At 41.9% G+C, this 18,777-nt stretch overlaps 1 protein-coding gene across 2 annotated transcripts; it reads right to left on the minus strand.

Moving 5' to 3' along the window:
• Positions 1–35: 35 nt before the first annotated feature.
• ptpdc1a (protein tyrosine phosphatase domain containing 1a) lies at positions 36–17,763 on the minus strand. 2 transcript variants are annotated; one of them, XM_008295944.1, is made up of 10 exons: positions 17,615–17,763; positions 12,756–12,851; positions 9,421–9,592; positions 9,028–9,108; positions 8,781–8,899; positions 5,810–5,947; positions 4,619–5,727; positions 3,031–3,216; positions 1,779–1,889; positions 36–1,121 (listed from the first exon to the last, which is right to left on the minus strand). In XM_008295944.1, exons 2-10 carry the CDS (start codon positions 12,841–12,843, stop codon positions 1,008–1,010), a joined length of 2,118 nt encoding a protein of 705 aa, XP_008294166.1. In that variant the 5' UTR covers positions 12,844–12,851; positions 17,615–17,763; the 3' UTR covers positions 36–1,007. The 2 variants fall into 2 exon arrangements, with proteins under 2 accessions (XP_008294166.1, XP_008294165.1); XM_008295943.1 differs by lacking the exons at positions 12,756–12,851; positions 17,615–17,763 and adding an exon at positions 9,706–10,156.
• Between the last annotated feature and the right edge of the window lie 1,014 nt (positions 17,764–18,777).

Genomic DNA, 18,777 nt, shown 5'->3' on the forward strand with positions numbered 1-18,777 from the left:
ATAGTGTTTGTTGAAAAAACCCACAGTACAATGTCTCATGTCCTTCATCTTAATATTATTAACGTCAGCGTTCCACATTCAGCGTGTCAGCAGATCTGCATTACACCGTGTCCACATGTGAGACAACATGAGGTGAGAGGCGGCGCGCTGACTCGTCTCAGCAGCAACACACACATTTATACACACACACCCACACACATGTACTGACACACACATACAAAGAGGCAAGGCGTTGTTACAAACAGACAGAGGCAGTTTCAGTTGAGGCAGACAGCATTGTGCTAAATGCAACAGGAGAGGCAGATTGATGTTTTACAAATGCATGAACAACAGAACAGAAGAGTGACTTTTTTTGTTTCGTTTTTTTGGTACACACAGTATTAAGGACATAGAATTGATTGAAAAAAAGCATGTGGCCTGTTGAATTTGCATTGCCATAACAGTAGCCACAGCTTTGACTCGAAGAAAACACTTTACATTCTACAGGAAAGAAGCAACCTTGCAACTCAGGTTATAACTATTAAAACAAATTGCTGCATTTCAAATAAAAAGATCTGAATAAATAAGACACACTGTAGCATCTACACAGTGTAAAAAAAGCCATCTTTTGGTTTAAATAAGAGCCCTCCCTCATCCCTTACATTAACATAATGAAAACGATCCTTAGTCATCATCCTACCAGCTAAGAGTTAGATAATAAAAGCAACATCTAGTCCCTCACAAATATTACAGTAGAACAGGTGACAAAAGTTTCAAACTGAGCACAGTGGCACGTTAACACAGAGAATGGCAGTACATGGAGTCTATTAAGAGCGTCAAAGGAATACAGAATGCTAAATCTTTAAATGACATAGTCTTGTATCAAATAGCTTCAAAGACTACAGATTGGCAGATCTCAGCAGTATCTGGTGCAAAGAAGTGGCTTAAAACACAGTAATGCCCACAAATGAGAGTGGAACCCTGCTGGTGACTCTTCTTCCTGTCGGGGCCCGTCGTGTCGAGGCTGATCAGGAGTCTTCGCTCTCCTCCACAGCTTTGTCACGCAGCTCATACAGAATGGGAGTCAGGATTGCTTTCAGTGTCGCGTACAGGGCTTCGTTCGTCTCCGAGGCGGGGTCAATCTGGAGAGCGAAGGAGACGTCTTAGGCCATGTTACACATAGCTGGGTATTTACAAAAACGGATTTACAAAAGTAACATCGTTCACGCCAGATGATTTTCAAAAGAATGTTCGTTTACACAAACCCGCATAAACATCTCGTTAAGAGCTGCTATGAGCATGCCAAACCTATAGGGGGCAGTGTAACGAGAAGCATCAAGCCTTGCTAGCCAATCAGAATCCTGGAAAAAATGCAACAACAAATGGCACGAATTGCTTCCTGTTACTTCAATGATAACCTCACAAGGGTCATTTGTTTGAACCGACAGAGAAGTGGAGCTACTCCTAAAAGTGGCGTTAAAACAAGCACTGCTTTAACAGCATCCATTTCTATCACAGCAGCCAAACTGTAAACATGGGTCACACACATATGACGCTGATGACGCTTTTGTACTGTGACATCAAACTCCGTCTCCTCCTGTTCACATGCAAACGTAAAGATGGAGTTTTTCCAAATCTCCACTGTGGCCGGAGTTTTCAGATATGATTGTTTTGGTTTGTAGCTTCGTTTACGTGTAAACCAAAGGCCCAAACGCATTGAAATATCACTGTTTTTGCTACGTGTAAACAGGACCTTCATCTCTATGAAAACCCCACATTCAACATGTGTTCACACTCACCTTAGTAAAGACTTTTATGGTTTGGTTAAGAAAGCTAGTCTCCACTTGTTTAGGCACTGGCAGGAGATGAGCGGCACAGTCGAGGATACACAGCAAAGTGAGCCGGTGGCCCTGTGAGTGGGAGGAGGAGGAGGAGGAGGTATGATGAGAGACTGTACATGATAAGAACACTTGAAATGAGTCACTGTTGCCATAAACCTAAAAAGGAAACCGAGATAACAAACCCAGTGAGGAGTAGGGCCTTTTAGCAACCAGAGGAGTCACCTCATGCTAGCTGTTAGAAAGGCCGCAGGTTTAAAGGCTCACTTTCCAGAAACTGATGCTGCAGTCATCCTTTATATAAGGCCTACAGGTAATGATAGTGTCACACTGTATATCAACAGAACGTTTGAGGCCTGAGCTGAACAATATGCAAAAAAATTTTTAAAATCATGTATCACGGGCAACAATTTTAGTGGGAATTGATAATGTGATTTTTGCTGTGGTCTCAACCAAACAAGTGTGTTCCTTACATCTCCTTACAGAGTGTGATTTACAGGCCGGAGCATCTCTGTAGCTCCACAGTGCCTCATTTATGATGGTACGTTGTGACACATATTACCTTGATCAAAAAATTCTGTGATTTAGATACTGCACTTGCCATTTTGCAATTTTGATAACGTTTTGATTAGCAGTAGCAGAGAAATGATGAGGGGAGAGTCCAGTAAAGTTAAAAGAAGGTAAGATCTGCACATATTCACACTAAATATAACATCAATTGAACGTTTACAATAAATGCATACACTCTTTCTTCTAGAGAAACCTCAAAACATTAGTGCTGCAAAAGAAGCAAAAACTTGTCAGTCTAAAAATACATACTTATTAAATATTGCCCTCTTTACGCTGTTGCATTTACCAGATAGATAGCATTGGCTATAATATTAGATTAGATATGCCTGTTGGCCACAACAAACAGAAAATTATCAATGATCAATATCGACATGCACCGGCCGAATGCAGGCAAGCTGACGCTCCCTAACTGCAGTCTGACTGTTGTGAGTGTCAAGTATATTCTTGCTAGAAAAATTACAGAAATTAAAGATGACAGCAAGACTAAAATTGCACAATTTTAAATGTATTATTGAAGGAAAACCACAAACAGAGGTGCAGCAGCTCTGTAACATGGAAGCATAAATCTGACAGTGAGTTAAAAAACAGGCTGCGACAAAGTCTGTAATCTTAAGACAGAGATGTTTTGGAAGAACACAGCTACCTTTTCCAGTGAGTCGAGGGCCTTCTGTGGGTTTACGTTCTTCTCACTGAGGGCTTTTATGTCTTCCCGGCTGATGACTGGATCCTTGAGCTGCTCCAGCCACGACCACATCAGACTGGAGAGGACCAGAGGGTCTCTCTCCACGCACAGCCTCTCCCACGCCCCCTCTCTGGAGTTCAGCTCTGTCTGCACATCACAACAAAGTCAATGAACTGACTGAAGCGCAGTGCCAATAGAAAAGAAAACTGTCTGGGCTAAAAGCTGAGCACTGACTGTTCTCGATTTGGCATGTGGTCTTAGGTCTCTGACAAACAGAAGCTCAAAATTAAGATTGCACTGTGTGAACTTAAAACTGTCATGCATACACAGTGAATAAATAGAATTCTAAAAAGCTGAGTAAGCTCATGGCTAGCACCTCTTTGGCAGCTCTGGAGGAAGTAACAAGTTGCCAGTCACACTGTGAAGATCAGAGTCTCTCATGATGATCAAGGGTTCCACACAGCACAACAACACGGTACTAATTTCACTGCTTGGCATCTAAAACAGAACACGTGTAGCCCCTGGGTGCTACGTTTTCACTGTTATTTGTACAATACTGTCATCGAAAGCAGCAGCACAGATGATGATTAGCTGCATCTCGTGCCAGTCGTGACGATAAAACCCGATCCGTACACATCCTGTTGCTTCCTGCTAAAGCTGCACATTCACCTGGTGGTGCTTGTCTCCTTTCTCTATGACTAAATACTTTAAAGTGGATGTTAGAAGTATTTCTTCTATTTTGTACAGTATGTCAGTCTTAAGACTTATCACCAAATAAATATCTATGTGCACAAATACTTGTGTAAGTTAGAGTTGGACTTTATAGTTCTTTCACGATCATTAGTTCAACAACTAAAAACTTAATTATGTGTGTAAAAATTATATATTCTGTTTTTCCCCCAATACAAATATTCCCTCTTTGCCTTACCATGGCTTGGATGTTACTCTAGAGCAGGGCTGGGCAATCCTGGTCCTCCAGGGCCAAATCCTGCATGTTCTAGATGTTTCCAACACACCTGATTGAAATGATCAGCTCATCATCAAGCTCTGCAGGAGCCTGATAACCATCCTGATCATGTGAATCAGGTGTGTTGGAAGAGGGAAACATCTAAAACATGCAGGATTTGGCCCTGGAGGACCAGGATTGCCCAGCCCTGAACTAGACTGTTGCTAACTCCAGAATCCGTGTCTCTTCCTCCACTCAATGCAGCTGGAGCACACCGGCTTAAAACTAGCTAAAACTACTTTACACTATATACAACACTGCAGTTTCACGGTGGTCGTGCTCAGCCACTCAACACTGAATGCTTATTTCGCCCGTGATATCCTTTCTAGTATATAAAAAGGCCCACATGGATATGGTAAAAGGTTTCATTTTCATCAGAGGGGTGTTTTACATATGGCGAAGTTTAATGACCTTTTCTTATATCCAACTGCTCTGCTGTCAAATTGGATTAGAAACCTGGTGAAGTGGCCAAGAAATCAGCCGTCTTGAGTAGAAATCTCGCTGAGGAAATCCAAAATCAAATGTAAGTTATGTGGGGCCTACCTGCCACATGGACACCTTGGAGGACAGATCCTTGTCAGTCAGATCCATGGCCAGAGCTTTGGCCACCAGTAGACATCTGTTCTCTGGGGAGAGCTCAGGCTGGAGGGTGATGAAGGGAACCTCTGTGACTTCTCTGTTATCTCCTTGACCCGCTGACACATCCTCCTCGCTGGCCACCAGTTGAATCTTAGCTGATAAGGCAGGCAGAGCGGTATTACAATGGGCTTTTCTTCCCTGCTCGGACAGATCTAAAGACAAACTCTGATGCCTCTTCTGCAGCGGCCTTGTTAACACAGGGGGTCCAATGTCTTGCTTTGCTTCTGTATAGGGGTCCTGAAAGCTTCTGACAATGTCCTGAGGAAAGAGGTCACAAAATGGAGGAGAGTTACAGGCTGTAAGGTTGCTGTGAGACAAGGAATGCTTGATCAGGCGGTTGATTGGTTTGTTGCTCTTCAGACTCCCTAAATAGCGCTGCTGTTGTCCAAGAATGTGAAGGACTGAATCGCTGTAGCTGAGTCTCTTGTTGTCGGACAAAGAGAACCTCAGTGGGCTTTCTACATTCTGCTGCCTCCACAGAGGGTCGAGCTCATTGTCGCTGGGCAGAGGCTGATCCTGAGCGGGTCTGGTCTGTTGTGCTGGTGGGCTGAGAGGATGAGAGGAACAAGGCGAAACAGGGATCCCTTTCCCTCTCATCTCCTTCCCCAGCTGCTGCAGGGCCTGCTGGGACACCGTCTTCTCCACCTCGGCTGTGAGGTCAGGGATCTCCAGCCACTCCTCCTCGATCACGACCTGTCTGTTGGCCGCGATGTCGACGAGGAGCCGGCACACCAGCTGGACGATCTTTGGCACGTTCTTCATCTGTCGGGCCTCGTAGCCGTGCAGCAGGTGTCGCTGCCGGGTGAGGTACTGGGACAAGGTGACGGCGCTCGCTCTGGGTTCCGCGCACGAGAAGACGCTTCGCAGAGGGACCAGGAACTGGGCGAACTCCCTGACGCACAGCAGCTGGCCTCTGGTTTGGATGGAGTTGGGTCTTTTGGCTCGCACAAACAGGATGGCCTGATCAGCGTTCATCCGAGTTGTGAAGACCAAGTAACAAGCCAGCAACACGCCTGAATGGAGGAAAATGTAAAACAGGAAACTTAGCAATACGAAAGCATAACTGAGGCTCTAAATAATTCAACAGCTACAAACCTGTTCTTCCAAGCCCGGCATGGCAGTGGACAGCCATTTTCCCCTCCTGAACAGCAAATGACATGACTTTCACCATGTCAAGGATTGTAGTCAGAGACGCCACGCCGTAGTCCTTCCACCCAAAGTTATAGTAGTAGACTGAAACACAAGAAGTCAGAAATTACATCTTGCTCCTGTCCATCAAGTGTGTGATGTATTTCAACTATAAATTAATCATTTTTTATTGTTAGTGTACTACATGTTAGTAAGGTAACTGTACAAGTGAGCAGATTTGTGATAGTTTCCTTCTGCTTAATTTAGTAGCATTTCTTAGTGAAAGCACAAACGCCACTGACACAGGCTGCATTCATACAGTACAATGCAGTGTATGTATGTACTTTTATACTATGTACTAAGGCTTACCATTTACCTCTTCAACTGTTCTCTGTTCAACCAGAAAGATGCAAAACGCACCACCAACACAACATCCATCCATTATCTATACACCGCTTAATCCTCACCAGGGTCATGGGGGGCGGAGCCTATCCCAGCTGACTCAGGGTGAAGGCAGGTTCACCTGGACAGGTAACCAGTCTATCACAGGGCTACACTTAGAGACAGACAACCAAGCACACTCACATTCACACCTACGGACAATTTACAATCACCAATTAACCTCAGCATGTTTCTGGACTGTGGGAGGAAGCCGGAGAACCCGGAGAGAACCCACGCTGCACGGGGAGAACATGGAGACTCCACGCAGGAAGATCCCGGGTGTCCTCACCGGGATGCGAACCGAGGCGATGGTGCTAACCACCGATCCACCAACACAACAGTAATGCACTAGTAACTAAGTCAATTCATACTATTACGCTACGAATCTTACCTAACAGCAACTCATTCAAATCCAAACAACAAACAGCCTGGTTAATTTTGGATTTTCTCCATGCTGTCCATGTGTGACGACACTCTAACTGCTACTTTACGAAACAGAAAAATATCTTAGTAGCTGTGACGGAGCTCAGGACTTAACCTGAGAAGAGTGGCTACGTATTTGACGCAGTGACGTTTTATTTTATGGACATTTCGGTTAGATGTGAACAGGAAACGTATTTTATGACTTTTGCTCTCATGTTATCAATATTATCAATGTGATCAATACTGGTGCTGGAATTGCAGAAAAAGCCGTCCTCAAATCATTTTTACTACATTTCTTGATTTATTTCATTTTTTTTTTGTGCATAAGAGGAAAAAAAATGGCAGGCAGAACAAAGCGAACATTTAATTTCTCTCTTTGCATGTAAAAAGAGGATATTTCAATATTTCCCTGCTTCTCATGAAAAGACCAAGCCTGATTTACTTTACTCCTCTGTACCATAGGGCTCAGTTGCTGTTCATCACATTTATGACAAACTCATACACTGTAGTTTATTTAGAAACAACTTCAGAGACAAATAACAGCCATCATCTTCACAGTTTCTGGAAGATCAAAGTAAATATGATGATGTACAAATTCAGTTCATTGCCGGTTTTGGTCTCTTCATGGGATTAGTTTTAACAGTGTGAAGAGCAGGGTAGGATAAGCACCGACAGCGAGATAACAAGCTGGTGTTTACAGCGGAGGCTTTTTCCCGAACGTCAAATGAAAGAGAGAGCGCTGCACAAAATGCAGCCGATGCCTTGATGAGGTGACTTGTTTGACATCTCAGGAGAGCTTGTTAGGAAGAGGAAGTCAGGACTGTCACCCTCCAAAGACAGAACAAAAGTGGAATCCCTCAGCAATTTCCTGGTTACTAGGGAATCGCATCACATCCCGCATGTCGGCAAAACACAACGCTAATGATGCTGAGAGAAATTCTACCTTAGTCTGTCATCTAATAGCTGCTTCTGCTGCTCAGTCTCACGTAGAAAGCTAATGAACAGATTAAATGTGCCCCACAGAACGCCACTTTTGACCATCAAGTCATACAGCCTGACCCGTCTCTAACCCAGGTGTTTAAAAAAATCCTTCAGTCTGTTTCTATGTCTCACAACAGCCTTATGAATACATTCTAGAGAAGGTTTCGTAAAAGCCTCAGTAATTTGTAAATCTGTTGCTAGGGAACATTTCCATTGGGATCTAATCAGAAAACAATTGATAGTGTCAACACAGAAGTCGCTGCGGCATGAGAAGGAACACCACAATGAAAAATGGGATGATTTGAACAAACTCTAGGGCAAAAATAAATAAAATAAAGGCACTGCAGGCAAGCGTTTACTCCATACTGTTTAAAGGGACACACCATGTATGTCCCCAGAGAGCTAATATTGAAGGAGATATCATTATAACACTAACTAGCACTTTAAAGTCCTGTCATTGTATTGTTTTTATTTTTGTGCTGCATCACTCTAAACCTTAAGCAGTTTCAGATTATTGGCTGTGGCTACATTTTTATTCACTGTGGCTTTCTTTTACTGCAGCACAACCACTGTTAGAAGAGACAACTCAGAAATACGTTCTGTGCCGTATGACATGTCATAAATCATAAAAAAAAAAGAAAATACTACAGTTGAATTTCTTTGAATATCTATTTTACAGAAATATAAAAAAAATGGAATCAAAATGCACCAATTTTTTACAAGTGTCCACAGCTGTTACTAATATCAGTGACTTTTTTGTGCAAACACAGCCTGCAGTTCAGTTCAGTCCAGCCAAAAATCTCTGAATTTTTGTCACTAATTGGGCAACAAACCCAAAATTTCTAGATTTTTTAGGTGCAAATGGTATATTCTTTGCTAATTTTTAAATCAGATATGCAGAATAAAGTGATGTTGATGAAATATTTTAAGCTTAGACACTGATTTTTCAACAGTTTATTAAGAGATAATATTCAGGATTTTGTTTTTTTATTCCCTCGCTTACATAGTCTTCCAGCCACACTATGACATATCGGTTCGGGTCGTGTTGAAGAGAGTACAGCAAGTTGGTGTTTGGGTGGTTACGAAAACTCACTGCCTGCCTCCATGAAAGTTTCGGGTCGATAAGTGAAACCGCTCTCCTGCTCCAGTGCGTTGCCACAGCTGGCGTGTTCTCCGGGTCGCTGCAGGTTAATGACCGTCTTCAAACCGCACCTGACCAGACACAACATGTCAACACGTCAAGCTCTCTACATTTCAGCCTTAATCTAACTGCTACAAACAACCAACATGAGAGAGAAAAACGTTCAATTCAAATAAGGTGTGAAAGACAGAGACTGTACCTTTGAAACTGTTCGATTATATTATATTTCTCTATGATTTCAGTGGAAGGCCTTGCCATAGCGAGCAAGTTGTCAGTAATCCTGCAAGTGGAGAAAGTCACAAGTTAGGATTTGTGTTGTATACAGGGACATCCTTGAAAAAGCTTGGTTAGGACTGTTTAACACGGAATTGTTGCATCTGTTGCTGCCTCTGTTCAACGTAACTGCAAACATACTAACGGACTAACTTGAATTCGATTTTGAAAACTGTGACACGGTTACAGCGACAGTAAAAAGCAGAACAAATGTATTGACTCTTTATGTAACGATCGCTGTGGGCTTCAGTGACCCGCGCTGACCGAGTACAGCTCTGAGAGGACGAGTACATGAACACTGTGAGACAATCGAACGTACCAGGACGAGTAGAGTCCCTTGATGGCTTGCTCCTCATCACTCCAGCGAGAGGGGTTCTCATATTTACAGGCTTTTCCACCGCAGGCCATGGAGCACTGCATGTGACCTGGGATGACGTGCCTCAGGGTCTCACCCATCTTGGTGTACTTTGCTGTCGGGACCCTTGCGTTGGCTGGGGGAGGAAAAGAAAACAAGCATTTATTTGACAGTTTTTCTCTTGCAGTTTAAGTCGTCATCATCAAACCCCTCGATGCAAAGCGCTAGTTATTTCTTCGGCGTGTTTACATCTCCTGGTCTTGCGGTCAGTGAGGGGCTGAGGCTGGTTTACGCTGACCGCCACCATAACTCTGTGGGAGGAGGAGGAGAGGATCTCGAGGGCAGAGCTGCGTCTGCGCTGCAGGACCTTCAGCAGGACGTCCGAGGCGGAGTGCCGGCGGTCGTGCCTCTTCACGCTGGCCATCATCTCGCCGGCTAAGGAGCGGCGTCCTCGGTGTTGCTGCATCTTGCCGCTTCTGCTGCCGCGCTGCTGCCGATGCACTCTCCGACTAACAAAGGGCTCCTGGCTCAACGGCTCTGTGCCCACGGTGAATCATCGCTCGACAATCACCCATTGCTGATCAGTTCATCAGCGGCATTTGAAGTGTCACCATGACAACCATCTCCAAAGTCGTCAGTGGGTGGTAGATGGGGACCAATGTTGCGCGCACACACACACACACACACACACACACACACACACACACACACACACACACACACACACACACAGCACAGATCTGAGGCAGGCGGCTTGTGACTGAAAGAGGAAAATGCTGTTCTTGTTTGTTTAAAAAGGCTGTACATCTGGTGCAGCCCCCAAACACACATCATCCGCCGCTGTTAACAATGACACAGCTTTTTCTGCTTTTGACCAGATCATTAATAACCAGCTCAATGCAGACAGAGTGAAAACTGTGAATGGCTAAATAAGATGTACTATACACCTGTTACATTGCACAATTTTAATCCCAATTTTTCCTAACAAGTGTATGATGGCCACCTGTTCCTTTCTACGTGGGAGTATCAGAAGGTCCAGATGTTCTGGACAGAGGTTCTTGAACTGATTTCCAAATGAACACAAAACCCATATATTCCTTATGCCTTGAAGATTTTCCAATTATGCATTCATTCAGTAATTCATTATCACTTTTGATGTGTGTTTAAGGTCATTGTCTTGCATCTGAAACTCAACTTTTTGGGTGATAATCCACATCCTGTAGAATGTGGAGGTAATCCTTCTTCTTTATTATTCTGTTCTATCCCAGACCATAATACTGCCACCACCGTGCTTGACGGTAGGTATGGTATTCTTGGTGCTCACCTTCTCTCCTCCAAACATATTTCTGAGTGTTATCAGTGTATGAAATGGAGCCCATTTAAAGCTCAAAAACATCTCATTAACACAGCTTTTTGCATCACTAAAACTGTTAATTCAAGTTGCCATATGTATATTTTTCACCCAGCAGGTTTTGTAAATTTTCCAGAAGATTAAAAATAAATCTATGAAAGAACCAAAATGCATGATTGTTTTTTGCATGCGTTTCAGTGATTCCATCGTATAAAAAATACAGAGTTGTAGGAGTCACTGGAAACTCAAGACTGCCATGATATACCTGGTCTGTACAAGTGTACGTAAACTTTCTTTAACAACTGTAAATATGTGAGAAAAGCAGCTATATTAATCTATAAATCAATCACCAACAGAAGAGCGGCAACAACAGGAGGACCTGTATGCGCTGAGTGAGATAAAGACATTGTGCTTGAAGGCCACTCAACAATTGAGCAGCCAGTCCACCACCACACAGAAGCCAAAAGGTGAAACGATACTGCTGGATCACTGAGGCTCTCAGTGCGTGGGAGCAGCAGGCAGCAGAGAGCAGCCGATTACTGGATGCACAAGCTATGGGCAGAAAAAAACATATGCTGAAAAATCTGCCTCGTTCATCCTTTGCCTTGTGCTTTATCTACAGTTTTCATAGAGCTGAATTAATATGCAGTCTTAAGAGTCAGTTCTGGAGATTTTTCTGAAGCTAATCTTCAAAACATCAAAAAGACACACACAGAGCTGACAGAACATTTCATATGTTCTTATTGTCCTTATTTCAACACTTTATCAAATCACAGACATCATGCAGCCTCCAGAGTGTCAATAAATCCAAACAATTCTATTCCTCTGCCAAGCAGAGCTGAGCGATGGAGCTGAGATCCGTCTGTCGAATTCACTGTTTTTCTTCCAGCAAGAACTACCAAAAACCACCCGGCTGAATTCCACAAAACTTGGCAGAGAGGTGGAGCACAGACAAAGGGATAACCCAGTGAATTTTAATGCAGATTTCTTTAAAATTGCGAAATAGGACGCTGGCCTTTGCAGAGGACTGCATTCCCGTGGTGCTTTTCTAGTTACTTAGTTTTATCATTTAAAGGGTAACAGGACAGCAACTAACAATTATTTCCATAATGAGTTCGTCTAAAAGTTATAATTTCGATGAGTAAATTTGTCACCCTACGTCTGAAATGACAAAGACATGTAAAAAAAAAATCCCATTTTGATTGTCATTGTGACTACACCTTGCTTTGTCTGACCAAGAGTAGAAAACTCCAAAATATTCAGGTTACAATGATAGAAAACAGAGAAAAGCTGAACATTTACACAATAGTGACGCATTGGAAGCCGACAGATGTTTGGCATTGCTGCTTACAAAAAATATATAAGCAGGCTGTTTATCACTTTGGTTATATTCTTGCTGTTAAGTTTAGATGCTTTATAAAGACTTTTAAACTAATGTTTCCTGGGTGCTGTCTTTGCAGTTGTTCTACATTAAACAGTTAAATGTATATATTAAAGATGGTTAATCCAGGACAAAGAAACATGCAAAGAAAAATTACACATTTTTATGAAGCATTTCTTGTTCTTTCATAACCTGCAAACCATTAGCTTTATTTCTACTTATACATTTCAGCAATGACTCTTGTGAGACAACAGACCTGCTGAGTCCTTCATCAAATCAGAGGTACATTATTTTCATTTTGTCAACTTTAAACACAATATATAGTCATTTTAATTTCCGTTGACAAACAGTGCAAAAGACACATGTTCAGAATCAATTTTGTGCACAACTACTGAGCTTAATATGAGTTTTCTGTGGATGCTGCAACTGGCCTGCAAAGTGCCAGCCCACAAGCCCTCACAAAAGAACGCACTGAATAAAAACACCTGACGCTTACGGTCCTGTGCCACGTCTTTGCCAAATAACAAGCATCAGCTGTGTTGTTTTTGTGTTGCAGAGCTCTCCTACCTGTCTCCATCTCTGTGCTGATCTCTCCACTGCGAGCTCCACCCGTGGAGTAAGGCAGGTCACTCAGTATGCTGACACCAGCTGCCATGGCAGGGGCTGAAAGGTGTGAATAAACATCGTGTCAAAGGCGGGCGGGGAAAAAAAACAACAGAAAAACAACCCAACAGCTCACGAGCGAAAGCTTTGGTTGTGCCGCTAACGCAAACAGTCACAAGGTGTGCACACAGATGAGATATGAGGAGCGTGAGCGGCGTTGCCTGGCAGGATAACTCCGGGGAGAGAGGGATATGTGCAAACTGAGCCGCCATGTCAGCAGCTCATGTGTCAGTCTGACCACTGCACCTCAGGGAGCAGGTGGGCGTGTAGCGGGGACAACAGCAGGAGCTGGAAGCACATCCGAGATCCCAGGTTCAGTTACAAACCGCACTGACTTCAGCAGCACCCACACGGCAAAAACACAAAAGGCTTTAAGATGAGCAAGCGGTGGAATGAACTCATCACTTCTAGCTGGAGCTCCAATTCAGTGATTTGCAGCCAGAGACAGATTAGGTTTGACCACATCGACCTGCTATTGCGCCTGTTCTTGACGTGGACATCTGATTTATGTAGCCTGATATCACTGTTGTGTCACACAGACCTCCCAGAGTGTCAGTTTAACTCAAGAGACCAAGTGTTTCTCACGTTACACCCTGATAGAGCTCACCACCGTGTGCTAACTGGTGTTGCAGGAGTGAAACTCTGCACCTTCACAGCTCTCTGCCTCACTGTGATGCATTAACAATTGAGCAGGGTCGCTGTACTCACATGCTAACTTTTTGATGGCCAAACGATTCCTTGACCTTTGCTTCTTTTCCTCCTCTTTGATAAAGTGCTTGAGGAAGGATTAATCACAGATTAAGGAGACTGTATGAGGTGAAGAGTAGGACTAGATCCTTCTTGAAATTCATACAACTCATCCTGAAACTAAATAGATTTTTTTAAAAGCCACAAACATCCCTCTGCTGCAGGAGGTTGTGGGTGCCGCTGTAGGTTTCACCTAAACTTACTATTGTTGTTGAATATTTACTGTTGTTGCTGATTTTGTGTTGGTGTTGTGTTGTTTTTTTCTAGTATAACAATTTCCCTGAGTTTTCACACCGAAGGGATCAATAAAGTTTTATTCTATTCTATTCTATTCTGAACTTGACAGAACAATCAAAGCGAGACTTTAACTCTAAACATGTTGATATAAAATATACACTCACTCAGGTACGTTACTACAATCAGTTACACAATGAATGAAAAGTACGGTGAGGAAACCAGATCCCAGATTCCTCTCATCCCGCCCTCTGCTTTGAAGTGATTCAGTTCACATTTGGTATGAGCTCCTAAAGATGAGGGAGGCAGCAGTCAGCAGGAGTCTGTTGACAACCTGCAGCCTGAAATCGGCATCAAGAGCAGGACAAGGTGTGAAATGTTGAAGTGTACGTGACACATTGAACTAAGTGCAACTTGTGTGCTGTGTGTGTTGCGTATCAACAGCTTGGACAAAAGCAGTTTACAAACGTAACTTTAAATACACCTTATTAACACACCACAGACAGAATTAAAAACCAATTACATGCCATTTATGTGAGTGAATTCCAGGGTTCCTAATGAAATCTGATGTGCTTCTCCGACCGCTGCTGAAAAGCATATTTTACAACTTCTGCGACAGGTGGGTCACATTTAGGTCACAACATCACTTCTGTTAAGAGTCCTGGAGTCTATGAATAATTGACAATGTAAAGTTAGAGCCTGTCTTTTTCCATCCACAACTCTTTTTTTTGGACTTCTTTTCACTGTAATCCACACGTCTCCTCACAAACTGATATGGCACCAAAAACTCAGTATAACACCAGTTGAAGTGTTTCCAACATTACAGCCGGAAAGAAGCCTATCCAATCAGGCCGTCCTGGCTGGAGCCTGACACCACTTGGCATTGTTTAATAGGAAGCTCTTGATAACAAGCTGGTGAATGAGAAGCTGTTCTTCATGACAAATGTGACGTACGTGCATTAACATTTATATGGAGCTGAGCTAACGCGGCAGCCACAGACAAATCTCTTTGCACAACCGTCAGTTAAGAACTAAATAAGCAGGAAATTTCACACATTTGTGAGGGATCCATAAGCTTGTGTCCACTGGGAAGCCAGTGTGTTGGTGGACATGACAGAGAGAGTGTGAAAGCAGAGAAGTAGCTCTCAGAGACGCTGCTAATAAGTGTGGGATGTGAGAGTCATTTCCACTGAGTGCTAATAAAGAAATATGGCTGGCGAGATGGTGTTCCTCACACCATGTTTAATTTATGCTAATGAGCCTGAAGGGATTCTCATCAGCAGCATCAACTCACTGTGAACCTGGACCACGGAGACACAAAGTACCACTGCTATTTATTCTGAGTCTAATCAGCTACTTAAGTGATCTCACGGTGCATCCCAGGAGTTCATCAGCCAGTCTTTAGAAAACTAAAGCAAAAGCCAGCAGAACTCTGTGGGGCTGCACAAGTAGTCACCTGAGTGAAGGCAGAGGGTCTGACAGGAACATGGGATGAAGACTGATAACCAGAATAAGCCCAGATAAATAACACAGTTCTTCTTTGCCAGTAGTTAAATAGTTAAAGTTAGTGAAAAAGAAAAAAAAAAAGGAGTGAGGACAAAATCAAAATGTACTGACAAACATTTAGTAGGACTGACCATTTTCAATATTGCTTAATCTGCATTTTTCCCCAGTTAATTACTCTATCCATAAATTGTCAATAGTATGTGGCAAAAAATGCAATGTTTCTGCAAACCCTAAAACGTTCAGCTATTGTACACATTGGAGACTTCCAACCACAAAACACCTGCTATGTTTTTACTATATTTCTTTACAAAATAGCCACAACAATTACCCAATCATTAACTAGGCCCTTTTTATCTTTAAATCAATAAAATAAATATGATTAAAACAAATACATACAGTCGTCCTCACATGTTTTCCTACCCTCCCATTAAAGAAGGGAAAAAGCAGCTGTCATTGAAATAAATTGAAATTGACAAAAGTAATAATAAATAAAAATGTAATGAAAATCATGACATTGCTTTTGAATTGTGGTTCAACAGAAATATATATTTATACATATATATATATATATAAAGCAAATATAAAAGCAAATAAGCATGATGGGACCCGTAAACTAATATTTTGTTGAACAACCCTTTGAGCCAATCACTGGTGTTTAGATTCACTGCTCATCAGCAAAGTGCGCTAGTTTATCCAGGATAGTTGTTTTTTTTAAATTATTCTTTTCAACCACAATTCAAAAGCAACGTCTTATTTCACTAAATTATAATTTAGTACATTTTCATTTATTATTACTTTTTTCAGTTTCTAGTTATTTGAGTGACTTTTGTGAATTTTGCTTTTTCTTTAATGGAGGGTCTGAATACATTTGAGAACGACTGTATGTATATTTTAAATACAGTTGTGTACAATAGCAATCTTCAAAGCAGCTTTTTTTATATGTATATATATTATTTGTACAGTAAAATAAAAAGAAAACCCTGGATTTGGACCCAATGTAATTTTAGATTTGAAGTTTTATTATATTTACCATCGGACAGTATTGGAAACAGTTTGCTTTTAGTGAGATGTTCTATTGCTTTGGTCTTATTACACTAAAATCTGCATTCTAGTCATCTACTGTCTTAAACCTATCGACCATTTCTCAGAGGATCTTTTTGTTTATGTCATAGTCACTGGTTCAGACCAAGGGAAGTATTTGCTGAAATACAAAAGTAAGACTATGGGATTTTTTTATATCTCTTCATTTCAGGAAATCAAAAAATTAAGCGCAGGGTTTTGTGTTTTCTAACAAAGGTGCTTATCACATTAAACAGGAATAGCAAAATATGGGTAATGAGCAGCTAATAAAACACAACGGCAGACAACAGAAAGAGTCTGTGTGACACTGCATTTCCACTTGTGACTTCCAGGAGTGCTCTGAATCACGCACACAGATACCTCAATGGAATAGAGCCAGTCGGTGCTACAGTTACACCTGTGCAAAGGTGTCACTACTGCTGGTCCCTGTAAGCCCTGACAGTGAGTCAGCATGCACAACAGATCTTCTTGGCAGAAATATCAGCTTATCGTTGCAGGAAAAGCACAAGTGGAATTAACAGCATTAAAAAGAACAGCGTCCTGGTTTTGTGCACACTGGCTCTCGGGCATTTCTTACTGGGATATGCAAAGTATATCTTTTTGAATGTTGTAAGTTCACCTGTAGCAGTGATCCGGGCTTTGACAAGCCATCCTATTTACACATCTAGGAGACAACAATACATATTCCAAGTCAGCTTTAATGGTCAGCGGGGCACACTGGTTCATGCATGGGAGCAAAACGGTCAGAAAGTCCATGTCTTTCATGTGCAAGTCCCACTTCACAGATCTTAAACAATGATGCTGGAGTTTTCAGTGAGAGAGAGTGTGTTTTCATTGCAGTGGAAAATCTGATATCAAGCTGAGAGTCAAAGATACGGTCCTCCTGAGCAACTGGCAGCATCTCCAGCAGCAGAGAGGCTGCTGTTCATGTCGCTTTCATCTCTACGTGCCAGTTTATACATTCAAAGTCTGACTAGTAAAGTCAGCCAAGCAAGCAGCAGCCTCTCTGAATACCTGACATCAGCTTTTTTATTAAAAGTAAGCCAGTGCCTGAGTTTTATTTTTGTTTTTTTCCGCAGCGCTCACGCAGCGCGTCTGGTGCTGATGCTGCAAGCTGAAGACTTAACGGCTGCTAATTAGCTTACGCTATCGTGATAGCCGAAGCTAGCATAGCGGCTAAAACAGGCCTTACTCACCGTTTTTCCCGTCGTCAGAGTGCGGGACCGTCGTTACGGGTCTTGACACAGTCGATTCATCTCTCTAAAGCCATGTCGTGCTATCACTGGCACGTCGTAAAACGGGGGTTTCGTCTAGCCACATCATTTGGTCGGCTAAGTGCAGCTAGCTCACTAGCTAACTTAGCCACCTGACATGTTGTCGTGTGGGGAGGCGCAGCGGCGTCACGTGACCGCAGGCGCAGCATCCGCGTTCTCTGTGGATGCTTCAGGTTGGACGCTTGGTGTCGATAAATACCCCATAAAACGATGTTTGTCTTCTTTTTTTTACGCAGAAAACCTAAAACAGACTATATTTGTGGTTTCTTGTTACAAAATAGTCGCATAATGATGTTCAGTCATAGTCAGAGATGATGGGCAAACTTACCGCCTACCTTTGTAGTTATGCTTTTGATAGATTTTATTTATTTATTTCCTTATTTAGTCACCTATTTACACATTTTAGTCTAATCAATGCGTCGTTTGTAAATATTTTTTTAGTCTGTTTTTAGGAATTTTGGCTTCTATTTTGCCCCTCACATATCATCTATATTTTAATAATATATGTTTTACTTTAGTTAATATTTATTTAATTTTTTATATTAGCTCATCTGGTGTGTCCCAGTTGCATGTGATATTTAGGGGAGCATTTCCTCACTTCCTCTATCCCTGTGGTTTTCAGGTTTTTAAGAGTTTTTATTGTTTTATTGCATGTTTATTCCTTAAACGCTCTTTGGGTTGCATTTCCAAATTGAATTTCCCTTCTGGGATAAATAAAGTATTTTTCATTCATTTCATTTCATTTCATTTGTATAGAAAGTGATACATGAATAAAGTCTGATGGATTGATTGATTTATTGATTGATTGATTGATTGATTGATTGATGGATTGATTGATTGATTGATTGATTGATTGATTGATGGATTGATTGATTGATTGATTGATTGATTGATTGATTGATTGATTGATTGATTGATTGAAGGTATCAGTTGATTTGCACAGTTTTGTTGATTTGTATTTTTTGTTGTCCATTCTTTTGTCATTCGGGTTAAAAAAAGAAAAAAAAATCCATTATTCTGAAATGTGACTACATTTTTGATTATTAATAATTGTTTTTTTTTTGGTACATCATTTCTCTGCACCC

The sequence above is a fragment of the Stegastes partitus genome, unplaced genomic scaffold (genome assembly GCF_000690725.1).
Source record: "Stegastes partitus isolate 25-593 unplaced genomic scaffold, Stegastes_partitus-1.0.2 Scaffold1089, whole genome shotgun sequence".
In the NCBI taxonomy this organism is placed as follows: domain Eukaryota; kingdom Metazoa; phylum Chordata; class Actinopteri; family Pomacentridae; genus Stegastes; species Stegastes partitus.

Bases quoted from the DNA above. Each gene is read 5' to 3' on its own strand.
- ptpdc1a (XM_008295943.1), bottom strand. From the start codon at position 9,922: ATGCAGCAACACCGAGGACGCCGCTCCTTAGCCGGCGAGATGATGGCC. The intron at 9,593-9,705 runs GTAAACACGCCG...TTCCTCCCCCAG, and splicing joins TGACCGCAAGACCAGGAGAT to CCAACGCAAGGGTCCCGACA. The intron at 5,948-8,780 runs GTGAGTTTTCGT...CTTGTGTTTCAG, and splicing joins AACTTTCATGGAGGCAGGCA to TCTACTACTATAACTTTGGG.